The sequence below is a fragment of the Alligator mississippiensis genome, chromosome 2 (genome assembly GCF_030867095.1).
Source record: "Alligator mississippiensis isolate rAllMis1 chromosome 2, rAllMis1, whole genome shotgun sequence".
Taxonomy (NCBI): domain Eukaryota; kingdom Metazoa; phylum Chordata; order Crocodylia; family Alligatoridae; genus Alligator; species Alligator mississippiensis.
This window is the reverse complement of record NC_081825.1, coordinates 237,129,504-237,142,016: the sequence shown is the minus strand read 5'-3', so window position 1 is coordinate 237,142,016 and position 12,513 is coordinate 237,129,504. Positions and strand designations below refer to the sequence as shown.

The 12,513-nt window shown below is 40.2% G+C and overlaps 1 protein-coding gene across 4 annotated transcripts in view; it reads right to left on the bottom strand.

The window, feature by feature from the left end:
* Window positions 1-12,513, bottom strand: part of TTBK2 (tau tubulin kinase 2) — a 222,912-nt gene that overhangs the window by 18,933 nt on the left and 191,466 nt on the right. For 3 of the 4 annotated variants that reach the window (XM_019496582.2, XM_059722946.1, XM_019496583.2), the window contains one exon: window positions 9,209-9,457. The exons of the other annotated variant lie outside the window; for it this stretch is intronic. In XM_019496582.2, coding sequence (XP_019352127.1) covers window positions 9,209-9,457 — 249 coding nt within the window. The remainder of the gene's footprint in view (window positions 1-9,208; window positions 9,458-12,513) is intronic. 4 annotated transcript variants of the gene reach the window in all.

The window sequence follows — 12,513 nt, the reverse complement described above, 5'->3', positions numbered from 1 at the left end:
CTTCCACTTCTCTGTCCAACACCAACACACAATAACAGGCCACCTTTGGGGTGATAAAAAGTTAGCCAAATGATTTATTACAACTTCTTTTCTGAGACCATGAAGGAGAATTTGGGTTTCTCTGGTCTTGATGGGAGATTTCCAGATAAAAAATAGTCACTTCTATCTATGACCTAGACCCAGCCTTTTTCTAAGCATGCAAGTTTGGGGTTTCATGTGATCATAAACTTAAAAGAGTGAAGAGATGACATCCTAAGCTGCTATCTCACCCATGATTTTCATAGTCACTAAATCCATACTTCCTCATGATTGCTTTCATTCTTCAGGCCCAACTGATATGGAGACTCAGTAATGTAACCAAAATGATGCTCAAGCCAACACCTTGGCCTCTGAAAAGTTGGCATCTACTGACCAATAGAATAATGAGAGGTGGGTGACTGGAGCATCTCTTACAGTGGGCACAAGAACAGCAGCCACCGCTGCAGCCAGCCCAGCTACAGCCACTGCCCCTGTCCCTGCCACCGTGGGTACAGACCCTTTTGGCACTGACTCCCAAAAAAGGATTTTCGATTCTGCTGCAAGGCCAATGGACAGGGACTACTACAGATCATATGTTTACTACCATACTTTATTCACTGCTTCTAAATATAGATTTTATAGAATTATCTAATAATTTCCAGTAGAAAATTAAATTAGATCATCAAGGAAGGTCTTTTATAATTCATACCTCTGTATTCTGCCTTTCCAATTAACTAGTAACTAAAGTAAAAAAAAAAGACACTGGAAATTGTAAATATTTTTAAATCCATCACACAGAGGTTTATGTTATACATATTATATTAAAATATTTTTTATATTTTTAAATGCAAAACATTGTTGCTAATTTCCCTAACAGTCATTCTCTAGCATCACTACTTAAAATGCAGCTGAAATATTCAGGACTCTACCACACTATGGTAACACAACTAATAAATAATAATTTAATAATTTTGAGACAAGCTGATCATTGTCCCAACTACAGGATATGAGAAATACACTTTTCTTCTTAGCTGAGGGATAGGTTTTGTTATATTTTGTTATATTTAAATGATCTCTCTGAAACTAAGAACTCTATTAATTCCTGCTCCAGCAGAGAAAATGTCTGTAATTTTCAGAAACTTATTAATAAAACTGAAGATAAAATTACTTTAGAAAAGCTTTGAATTTTCATTTTCAAAGCTATTATTAAAGCTATTATTTCAGAGCTCATTATTAAAGATTGGTACTTTTACAACTTAGATATCTTTTTTGAAAGATAAAAATATTTTGTCCGATTTTTTTAAACCAGTGGTCTTCAACTTGTGGTCTGTGGACCCCTGGAGGTTTGCAGGCTATGTCTAAGCGTTCTGCAAAAAATGACCATGATCAATCAAAAGTTAGTTTTCTTTTTAACCCTCCCTCTGCCACACACAAGTGTTTAAGTTTTAGGATTTGCAGAAAGATATAAAGGATTACAGGAATACACTCCTCCTACTCCAGTACTAAATTACTCTTTGGCCAAGTCCATTAACACAGGGGAGTAGTTAGCTGCTTTAGTCTGAAGTCAGGCAGAAAGCAAGGTAGAGTTGCACCTTATAGACTAGCTAAATCAGAGATGTATAGGCTTTGGTAAGCAGAATCTTACTTCATCAGATGCTATGAAGGAGCTGCAGAAAGTAGAGATTAGAATACAAATCGTATGGAAGGGGAAAGAAAAAGAAGACGGTACTGCTGAAAGGGGCAAGATGGGTAGGAGACAAAAAAACAAAGCAGTTAATCCACTGAGGCACACAGAGGTTAATAAAGCTAATCCAGGTAATGGGATAAGAATCTGTAGTCTTGGTTTAGACTATTCTTAACACAATCTAGTCTGTGAATGACTTTTTGTTCCGTTCATTTCAAATCCATATACAAGATGTTGGGTGTATCAGAGAAGTGCTTGAATACTCGGGAGGCCCACCTGTGATATAATGTGGCTTTGTCTCTATAGACAGGACCTAAAATAGATGCAGAGCACAGCTCCTTTGCACAGCTACAACATGGTTTGGTTTCATCCGTTCAGGTAAAGTCCATCTATATTGATATAGCTGATCACAAAAAGTGTTTAAAGCTCCATACCTAAAGAGGGATCTACATGGCAAATTTACCATGTTTGGCCAGTGACACCCTGAAACATGTCAAGCTGTTTTGTGTAGGTTCCCTCCTAAGCTGGAAGCATGATAGCCCCGTACGCTCCTTCCAATAGAAAAAGGAGTCCATGAAGAGCAGTGTAGTAACTTTACAGTATAGACATGTCCCCTATCAAATTACTTTGATTGCAACCTCTTCTGGGCATGGTTCTGCAAAAACATTTGCAAAGCATTTTGCATAACTGAACTCTGAGCCTGTTTAAGTTCTAGGCTGATAATCTAAACATTAGTTTTATAGTGTGAAAAAATAGGTTTTAAGTAATCTTGTTGGAGTCTGCTAGAGGCACTCATCATTGACAAGAGCTGGTCAGTAGTTTTGTCTTGACATTTTGGTCATATGGGAAACAGAGTCTAATTCTATTCCAAATATTATGTGCCTAGAAGTGAACACAGATGCTTAAGTATGATCCTATTTCATGCTGTTCAAGTCCCTGAAAAAATGCTAACATGCCTATTTTTGTAACATGCCAAAAGTTTAGCCATAAGATACAATCATAAATTCAACAAACAAAAGGAGGACCTTTCTGCCTTTTCTGCTGACTATTTTCCATGGACCTGAACAGGATGAAACAGGCTCACATTTTGGCACCTAAGAGATGGAGTAGGACCGGCTGCAAATGTGTCCATGTCTAAGAAAAAGGCAGTATCCCTATGCACTATACTTTTCCTTAACAGCTTGAAATTGAGTCAGTTTGCACAAATAAATTCAATGTGCTTTAAGATACAATTCACCTACATCTGTTTTTTGTTTCACCCCTATTTTTACCTGTTTTAATCATTTCTCTCTCCTACAGTCATTTGAAAAAACCATACAAACAATGAGAAGAAAAAAAATGACCACATAGAAAATACTTATAAATTCACAAAATAAACTGAATATAAAGCAATTTTTGTGCAACCTTTTTCAGTTTTAATGATCCAAGGTGCTATTTGTAAGACAAAATATCTTCAGACAGAAATAAAATTATGTCTGACAGTCCTTGACACCTTTGCTGAGGCTGCCAACTAGTGTACCTAATTACTGCCAAATGCAATACTGGTTTTATGATGTATTTGGCTACTAAACATTGGACCATAACCGCTTACTAATTTCATGTAGGCAATTAAGGGAATAGCTATGTGATAGCAACAATTTTGACCACCAAAGTGAGTCAGATATCTAGAGCTGAAATGCTCCATTTACCATTTCGATTCCCTAAGCCAGCATTTCAGGACTCCCAGTATATATAATGAATTTATGGAGCAAATAATATGTATCATATGAAAGTTGTTTTGAAAATAATTTGGAGATTGGCATTAAAAACTATAAGAAAAAGAACTGAGGAGGGATGGGAACAGACATGCCATACAGGTGCGGACTTTTGCTCCCTTAGATTCTGAGATTATTGAAGTGCTGTGTATTTAAGGAGCTATAAACATCAGTGGTAAAATCATTTATTTTTACAGTGTTTATTCTTCTTGCTTTACTGTGACCCTGAACACAAGGATGTTTCATCCATTCAGAAAGCTAGTAATGGCTGGGCCCAAATACTCTTACTATTGCTCATTTACTGTACGGACCTTTATTAAGACCTCGTGCTATCATTAAAGGAAGGTGCAAGGTGAAGAAAGAACACGAAGGACTTGTCACTAAAGATGGATGCTTTTTCTGCAGGTCATGTACTATTTTAAAAATATCACAGGCTCACATTAACTGTCTTGTTGCCCTTAATTGTTTCTTCATTAATTTACAACTTGGAAAGCTTCCACCCTGGCAAAGCTAATCTAACGTGCTATAATTCTTAATTTTTCACTGCACCAAAGACAGATGTGATGAAATTGTCTGTAGAGCTTCCATTTCTTCCAAACACAAAATACCAGCAAACCCTACAGCAGCACAACATTTGAACATGCCAAACATCTGTATGTATTGTTTGGACATATCAGGCAAGTACAAGAACTCTACTGTAAAGACCTGTCTGCATCTGAAGAAAAGTATATTGGCTAAACTTTTTTATAAAAGGATACCATGAATCCAGCTAATTTAAGAAATTAAGTAATCGCTGGTATACGTCATCTTTGGGTCTTCCTGTCTAATTTTGTGATTTTAAAATCACATTTTGCTATTTTGAGAATTTATTTTGTTGGATGAAAGATTCAAATAAAGGAAAAATGGCTGGCAAAGGAAATGGTGAAACTGTTATTAGTCACTTCACCACTAATGAACAGACTTCAGAAGTGCCTAGTGGTAATTACTGAAAACAAAGAAAGCTTCTAGTTACTGAGTTTGTTGTTTTTTTTAATCCACCCATCATTGTTGTCAAATTCACAGAATAAATAAATTAATAATAAGAACATTCTTTTTCCTATACTTTTATGTTCAGTGGTAGCAGATAATAGATTAAAAAATTCAAACAATTTAAAGAAAGGAGCTAGTAGAATTTCAGTGCGCTTTCCCAAATCTACATTTCTGTTACAAACTGTTTCATCAGCTGTGAGCTACCCTAAATCCCTGAAATTTCTACCATCATTAAACCTGTTCTTCTCTATTCAGGCAAACATATTAGTAACTTTCTGGGGAAAGCCTTGCTTAAACAATTCTGACTGCCTCCAACGTAAGTAGGGAAGGGGAGAGGGGGAAAAAGAATCCTGTACAGATTGAAATCAGAACCTTTTTAGCTATACATCAGTTTAACCATGACTGTGACCATCAGGGCTGTAACAGAGTTTCCCTAAACCAAAATATAAGGGCTTCCCCTCCCTCATCTATTTGAGAACTGTATTAGACAGCTTCTTGATTGGATCATAGGAAAGTAGGGCTAGAAGGGACCTCATGAGGTCATCTACTTCAATCCCAAACTCATAGATTCATAGATGTTAGGGTCGGAAGGGACCACAATAGATCTTTGAGTCCGACCCCCTGCATAGGCAGGAAAGAGTGCTGGGTCTAGATGGCCCCAGCCAGATGCATATCCAACCTCCTCTTGAAGACCCCCAGGGTAGGGGAGAGCACCACCTCCCTTGGGAGCCCGTTCCAGACCTTGGCCACTCGAACTGTGAAGAAGTTCTTCCTAATGTCCAGTCTAAATCTGCTCTCTGCTAGCTTGTGGCCATTATTTCTTGTAACCCCCGGGGGCGCCTTGGTGAATAAAACCTCACCAATTCCCTTCTGTGCCCCCGTGATGAACTTATAGGCAGCCACAAGGTCGCCTCTCAACCTTCTCTTGCGGAGGCTGAAAAGGTCCAGTTTCTCTAGTCTCTCCTCGCAGGGCTTGGCCTGCAAGCCCTTAACCATACGAGTGGCCCTTCTCTGGACCCTCTCCAGGTTATCCGCATCCCTCTCGAAGTGCGGTGCCCAGAATTGCACGCAATACTCCAACTGCGGTCTGACCAGCGCCCGATAGAGGGGAAGTATCACCTCTTTGGATCTATTCGTCATGCATCTGCTAATGCATGATAAAGTGCCATTAGCTTTTCTGATGGCTTCGTCACACTGCCGACTCATGTTCATCTTGGAGTCCACTAGGACTCCAAAATCCCTTTCCACTTCCGTGCCACCCAGCAGGTCATTTCCTAGACAGTAGGTATGCTGGACATTTTTCCTCCCTAGGTGCAGCACTTTGCATTTCTCCTTGTTGAATTGCATTCTGTTGTTTTCTGCCCACTTGTCCAACCTGTCCAGGTCTGCTTGCAGCTGTTCCCTGCCCTCTGGCGTGTCCACTTCTCCCCATAGCTTTGTGTCATCTGCAAACTTGGACAGAGTACATTTCACTCCCTCGTCCAAGTCACTGATGAAGACATTAAAGAGTATCGGTCCAAGGACCGAGCCCTGTGGGACCCCACTGCCCACACCCTTCCAGGTCGAAGCCGACCCATCCACCACGAATCTCTGGGTGCGACCCTCTAGCCAATTCGCCACCCACCGGACTGTGTAGTCATCCAAGTCACAGCCTCTTAACTTGTTCACCAGTATGGGGTGGGATACTGTATCGAAGGCCTTCCTGAAGTCTAAGTATACGACATCCACCCCTACTCCTGTGTCCAGGCGTTTCGTAACCTGGTCATAAAAAGAGACCAGATTAGTCAGGCATGATCTGCCTGCTACGAACCCGTGCTGGTTTCCCCTCAGCATAATTTCTCCTGCCGGGTTCTCGCAAATGTGAGCCTTGATAATTTTTTCAAAGACTTTGCCAAGGATGGAGGTGAGACTGACTGGCCTATAGTTGCCCGGGTCCTCCTTCCTCCCCTTCTTGAAAATGGGGACCACATTGGCCCTTTTCCAGTCCTCCAGGACTTGGCTCTGGACTCTGGACAAGATTAGGCTTGGACTTAACTCTGGATTAACTCTGGACAAGATCATCCCTGACTAAACCATCCTACACAACCTGTGTCTAACAAAAGGATGTTCAACCCCTGACCTGTGGACCAGATCCAGCCCCTGGTGTGTGTAATCTATCCTGTGGGGAGACTCACTGACTGTGATCCTGTGTGCTAGATTCAGCACACAGAGAGCACAGGGCCTGATCCCAGCACATGGAAGCCAGGTGGGGGCAGCACAGAGCCCCTGAGCCCAATCCTGATCAAGTCAGGTGGTGCTGGGCCTCCAAAGCCCTATCCCAGATGGGTGGAGGCAGCACATCATACACAAAAATATTAACTGCTCTGTGGCAAAGCAGTTAATTTTAAAATATACAGTATATATAAAAAGCATCATCAATCTAACACAACAACCAAATGCTGAAACATTGAGTTACAGCTCCGTAACCCTCACCTGACAGTGAAAAGGGAAGAAAATTTCCTTTCCTGATTTCAGGACCAATGAATCATTTATTGTGGAGTGCTCTGGATGTAAATTCTGCAGCACAGTTCCACAATTTCTGCAGTTTATTAGTTATGAATGATGCACCAAACTGTTAATTACACAATAGGAAATGTATGGAAATATATTCAGCACTAATATTTATATAGAATTAAATGATATATAATCTTTTTATATTCATTTTTAATATTTAATTGAAGGAAAACCTCCATTTTTAAAGTGTTTCTGTGTTTATGCTCTTGGAAAATTTCCACTTGCTACAGAAGCGAACATGATTGCACCATGACATCAGAAAACCTTGCAAAAAATTAAGGCTCAGTGGGTGCATGAGATGCTACTGCACAGTTGTTACTGAGCATTTATTTAGTACTTTTTTAGCAAGTACTAAAAAAACACGCAGTAACAAAAGTTACTGCACAGTAGCACCATCGAATGTCTTTTAGGTGATACTACTGCACAGTAGCCTAATAATACTGCGCAGTAGCATATTAGCACCGTCCATGCTGTGATGCACTACTGAGCAGTATTTTTCGGTTACTGAGCAGTTAGCATCTCGTGTAGGCACTCCCAGTGACCTTGAAACATGGGACCCTGTTTAGCAGAATGAACTAAGGACTTATGAGCTTGTAGTGTGCACTGCAATTGAAAAAGCATACAATAAATTCTTGTGGATTAGAAATGTCAAACTGCTGTTGGAAAAGTAATATACAATTTGCATATCAGGGGCCAACCTACCTGCTTTGAATAATGTAAACAATTTGTTAGATGAACCTTCAATTCTTAATATTTTTGACAGAAAAAATGAAACAAAACTATTTGCACAGATTTAAAAAAATTAAACCATTTTGCATCCTGGGATAAAAGAAGCAACCCCAAGAAACAGTTTAACTATTAATGACATTTTTTTTCTCCCTGGTAAACATTTCAGTCATTGTGGGGTCATGAGATTCACAATTATTGAGATCACAAAGCTGTTACTTTCAAACTGGTTCCACATTCACCCATTTCTGTGAAGCTGGGAAGAGGAACTAGGATTCTATATGGAAATGAAAAACTGCCTGGTACTATAGAGAATCCACTGATTACTGGAGCCAGTCATACATATACCTACTGCATTATTTATCTGTTATCACCAGCCGCTGATCCTATTAAATTACTGAGAAAAGCTGTTGTTGAGAAAAAATATTTTAACAGAATCAATATATCTGTCCATGTTTTATAGAAAAATAAGCCTTTCAGAAAGAGAAATAATAATAAATATGCAGGAAACAGACAACAATGTAGAAATCATTTTTATAGTATGGATGAAACGTTTATGGTGTAATGGTGAAGATGAGTTGTTTGGATCTGTATGTAATAGGTGTTATGTCACACTGCTTTAGCAGTCATTGCAAGCTGAAGCTGCTTAGCAAACCTCAGATAACATACTTGTGACCACTACAGAAACCATGATGAACATAGATTGTGATTCTGAACCTTCATCTCTTTCTCACTGGACAGAAACTGGAAAATATGGACACAGTATAGAACAGTGAAGACACTACTCTTCTGAGCAATGTTACCATTAACAGTTCTCATCAATTATTCCCAACACTATTTTATGTACTGTAACAGTACAGGTTACCAGATAGGTAAGTATTCTAAATGATCTCAAAAAAAGTACATTGGTGGCCCTGATCCTATTTTTCTCCTTACTGAAAGCCCTCAGATAGTCCGAATCATACATTTCTCCCCCACCCCAAAATATATCTGATTTTCATTTGTGAGCCCATCTTCCCAGAAAGAGACTTTTTAACCTAAGCTTTGAAGTCACAAATCCACTCCCTAGGTTTACTGTCCCATGTTTTCACATTTCAAATTCCTTTAAAGAACCTAAACCTATCCTCACCCACTCCAGCATATCTCAAACAAATCCCAAATGATTTTGCCTTTATCCAGATCCAGGATGGAACATCCATTAGGTCTTTCTAACTCTTCTGTGCTCTGAAAATCTAACAAATATTTCTGACAAATTTTCACCTCCTCTGGTGGACTCACTTATCTTTCTCACAAAATGGCTACTCCTAAAACAGATTTCTCCCAAAATGCTTTTCTCCAGTGGCTGTTTGTCAGAACATTCTGTTATTGTGCTATGTCAAGCAGCTAAGAAACTTACAACTTTGATACAGTGCAGTAGTTTTTATGAAGATGAAGACTTATTCACCTGCTGGAGTTGTGCTTTTGAGATGCGAATGACAGGGGGAAACTTGTTGCCACTGGGAATGACAGGAAGTTGCCTACGGCCAGCTGAGCAGGAAGAGGAAGACTGACCCTCTGCTGTTTGACTCCTGGGTAACCCAGTCTCTTTCTTAGAGTCCAAGTGGGTAGACAGAAGGGCTATAGGGCTCAGGGTGCGGAAGATGGGACTGGAAATTCTTGGAGTAGAGAAATGCAGCATATGAGATGAGTTGAGCTGTGAGAACAACATGGTGGGGAAAAAAGTGAGTTTTTCAAATATATATATTTTTAACAATTTCTTTTTGACCTACTGCCTATGCAGTTTTATAACCAATGTCTTATAGAAACGGGCTTACAACTCTCTTAAGCTAAAAGTTAATAGGGTATCTAAGTGGTATCTAAAATCTGATTCCCCCATATTTTCCATCCATTAAAAAAAGCAATAGCATAAGATGAAATGAGCACTCTTACTCTTCTTGGCCATTCATTTCCCTAACTTCACTTATCCATCCAGCGAGAATCCCTGAAGGTATGTCTATACAGTAAGCAAAGAAATTGTTGAAATGGTATTAATTATGTGAAATGGTTGATTGTCCCACTTACCCTTGTAAATGCTTTGCATATCTACATAGCAACACTGGGGGCTTTTGTTTGCTTCTTTTTTAAGAGGAAAAACACAGGCAACATCCTATACAGATTTACACGTCTCCACACACAATATCTTTTATATCTATAGTTACATCAACATGCCATAGGAAGGCTCAAACATTTAGTTCATAGGCCCACATACTGAACCTAAGACAGACTCATGGGAAATGTCTAAATTATGGGAGCAGGAAGACAAACTGAGCTGGTAAAGCTAGGAGGAATGCTGCCTTCCTATACTTTCTGGATAGAACCTAAAGACTTCATTCCAAATGCTGCAACAGGAAGGAAACATTTCCAAATCACCCAGCTACTGCCAAATGAAAACAAATATTGGAAAGTCTTAGGGAGGCTACTAAGTGTGGATTAATTTAATGTACAGGAATGGTACAGTCAAAGAGAGGTGCACTGATATATTGGTCCATATTGGATCGGCACCAATAAAAGGAAAATTGACATTATTGGCAATTGGCTCTTTTTGGCTGGCGTAGCCAATAATGTCACTGATAACATCACCCCAACATTTGCCATAGCCACCCCACAGCCCCCCTCCCAGTGCCAGTGCCACCGCCACCCCACCCTGCCCTACCCCGAACACAGCCCTGGTCCGGCCCCCTCACTGGGAAGAGGCCAACACAGCCCCTGGCCCCGGGCCCACAGCAAGCAGCCCACCCTCATCCCGCACACAGATCCAGGGGGCATATGCCCCCCCATGCTTCCCCCAGGGGTGCAAGCAGTGGCAAGAGTCACTGCCCGCACTCCCTCCCTGTCCCACCTGGGACAAGCCGCCCATGGTGCCATTCCACACCCTGGCCTGACCTGGGCAGTGCCTGCCCTGCCTCAGCCCTATTCCCTCCCTCACCGTGGGGACCTCGATCTGCCTCCCCACACCCCTTTCCCCCCCACAGAATTATTGGCCCGATCCTGCTCTCCAAACTACTGGGCTGTATATAGGCAAATCAGATCAATATCGGTCAATATGGCTGATTAATAATCAGACATCGGTAATGGCCAAATAAATCTTTATCAGTGCACCCTTGCAGTCAAAGCCTTCCAAGCTAACAGTTTTAGGGAACAGAGTTTTTCACTTGAGTCAGGGCTGCCCAATTTCTATATGGCTGAAGACTATGTGCCTCACAGAATGCGAGTCCCCAGGCCCCATGATGTGCACCCCTCCTCCCCCCTCCACTGCACAGGCTGTCCTGGTGCATAAGACTATAAAGTCCCTTCACTGTGTAGGCTCTCCAGGCTCCTGTCACCTTGGCCTCAGGGCTTGGGATAGAAATCAAACCTCAGAGGAGGAAGGGGCAGGGGGACCCAGAGACCCCAGCACCAGAAGGAGCAGTAGTTAGGCAGGAGCCTACAACCCATGGGGCAACCCTTCGCTGGCCACATATTGGACAACCCTGACTTGGATTAATCAAACCTTCACTCAAATCTACAGCTGCTAGGTATACATCTCTAAATCCAAATAAATCTTTTCAAGCCCTAAACAATAATGAGAAAATACTGTTGAATATATACGGCAAAATATTACTAGAGTAGACTACTATTCACCGCCTCTTTTTTTTTTTTTTGTTCTAAGTGTTTTTAGATAAAATTAGAAAACACAGCAATATGGAAAAAATTACTCTAAAGCTTCCTTTAAATGATTTCTTCTGACGCCTCTGTTCCTTTAATTAGCAATGGTATTTGAAACTCCCTTTTGTACTTCTCTGATGATTGGATTCTAAGAGTACTGAGGATGTGTTGAACAGTTTCCAAGAAGAAGTTATCACAATCCTATGGCTTACCATAACTGTAAAGCACAGCTGTCATTCACTTAAAAAACAAAAATATTGCAACCAATATCTCATAAAAGCAATATGTGCAGAGAAAAAATGTATCAGCATTAAGAGGAATTCTAAAATAGAGTTTCAGACCTTTGTTTTCTGTGCATCCCTTCTACATTTAAACAAAATGATGCTGATTTCAGTGATATAACAGTAACAAAAAAACCCAGAAGTATGCAGTAAAATCTCTTTTATAATTGGGGATATGTATGTTGAAAATGAATTGTTATCCAAGTGTGACTGGAAAAATAATCAGGTTGAATTTGAACTGAAAAATGAACATGATCCTGTAGCTAATAATGTCTGGCCTCTTCTAACCCTAAGGAAAAAGCAGCATTAGTGAGCTATTTGCATGACAAATACCTCATTGAAGACAGCCTTGTTCACATTCTGATGAAATCTCACAGCAACTGCAGAAAAGTAGAAGAAATAACCAAGAAAAGAAACACTGGTTCCCTGACTTGCAATTTGTATTCCTCATAACAGAAGTTGTCATTTGCTCTAGACATTAGCCATGGTCTAAACCTGTTCATTCCATCCTAAAGAACTGGCTTAGACTATCTCTTAAATGTGGATACCATATAACAAATTGCTATGTTCTGCATTGCAACCCAGAGAGATGATTTTCAATACTGATGCTACACAAACTGGGTAGAAAAAGCTAATTTCACGGCAAAGTTTGAGGAATTAAAAAAAATATACCTACACATTATTTAATCATAGAATCATAGAAAATTAGGGTTGGAAGGGACCTCAGGAAGTCATGTAGTCCAACCCCCTGCTCAAAGCAGGACCGGTCTCAACTATATCATCC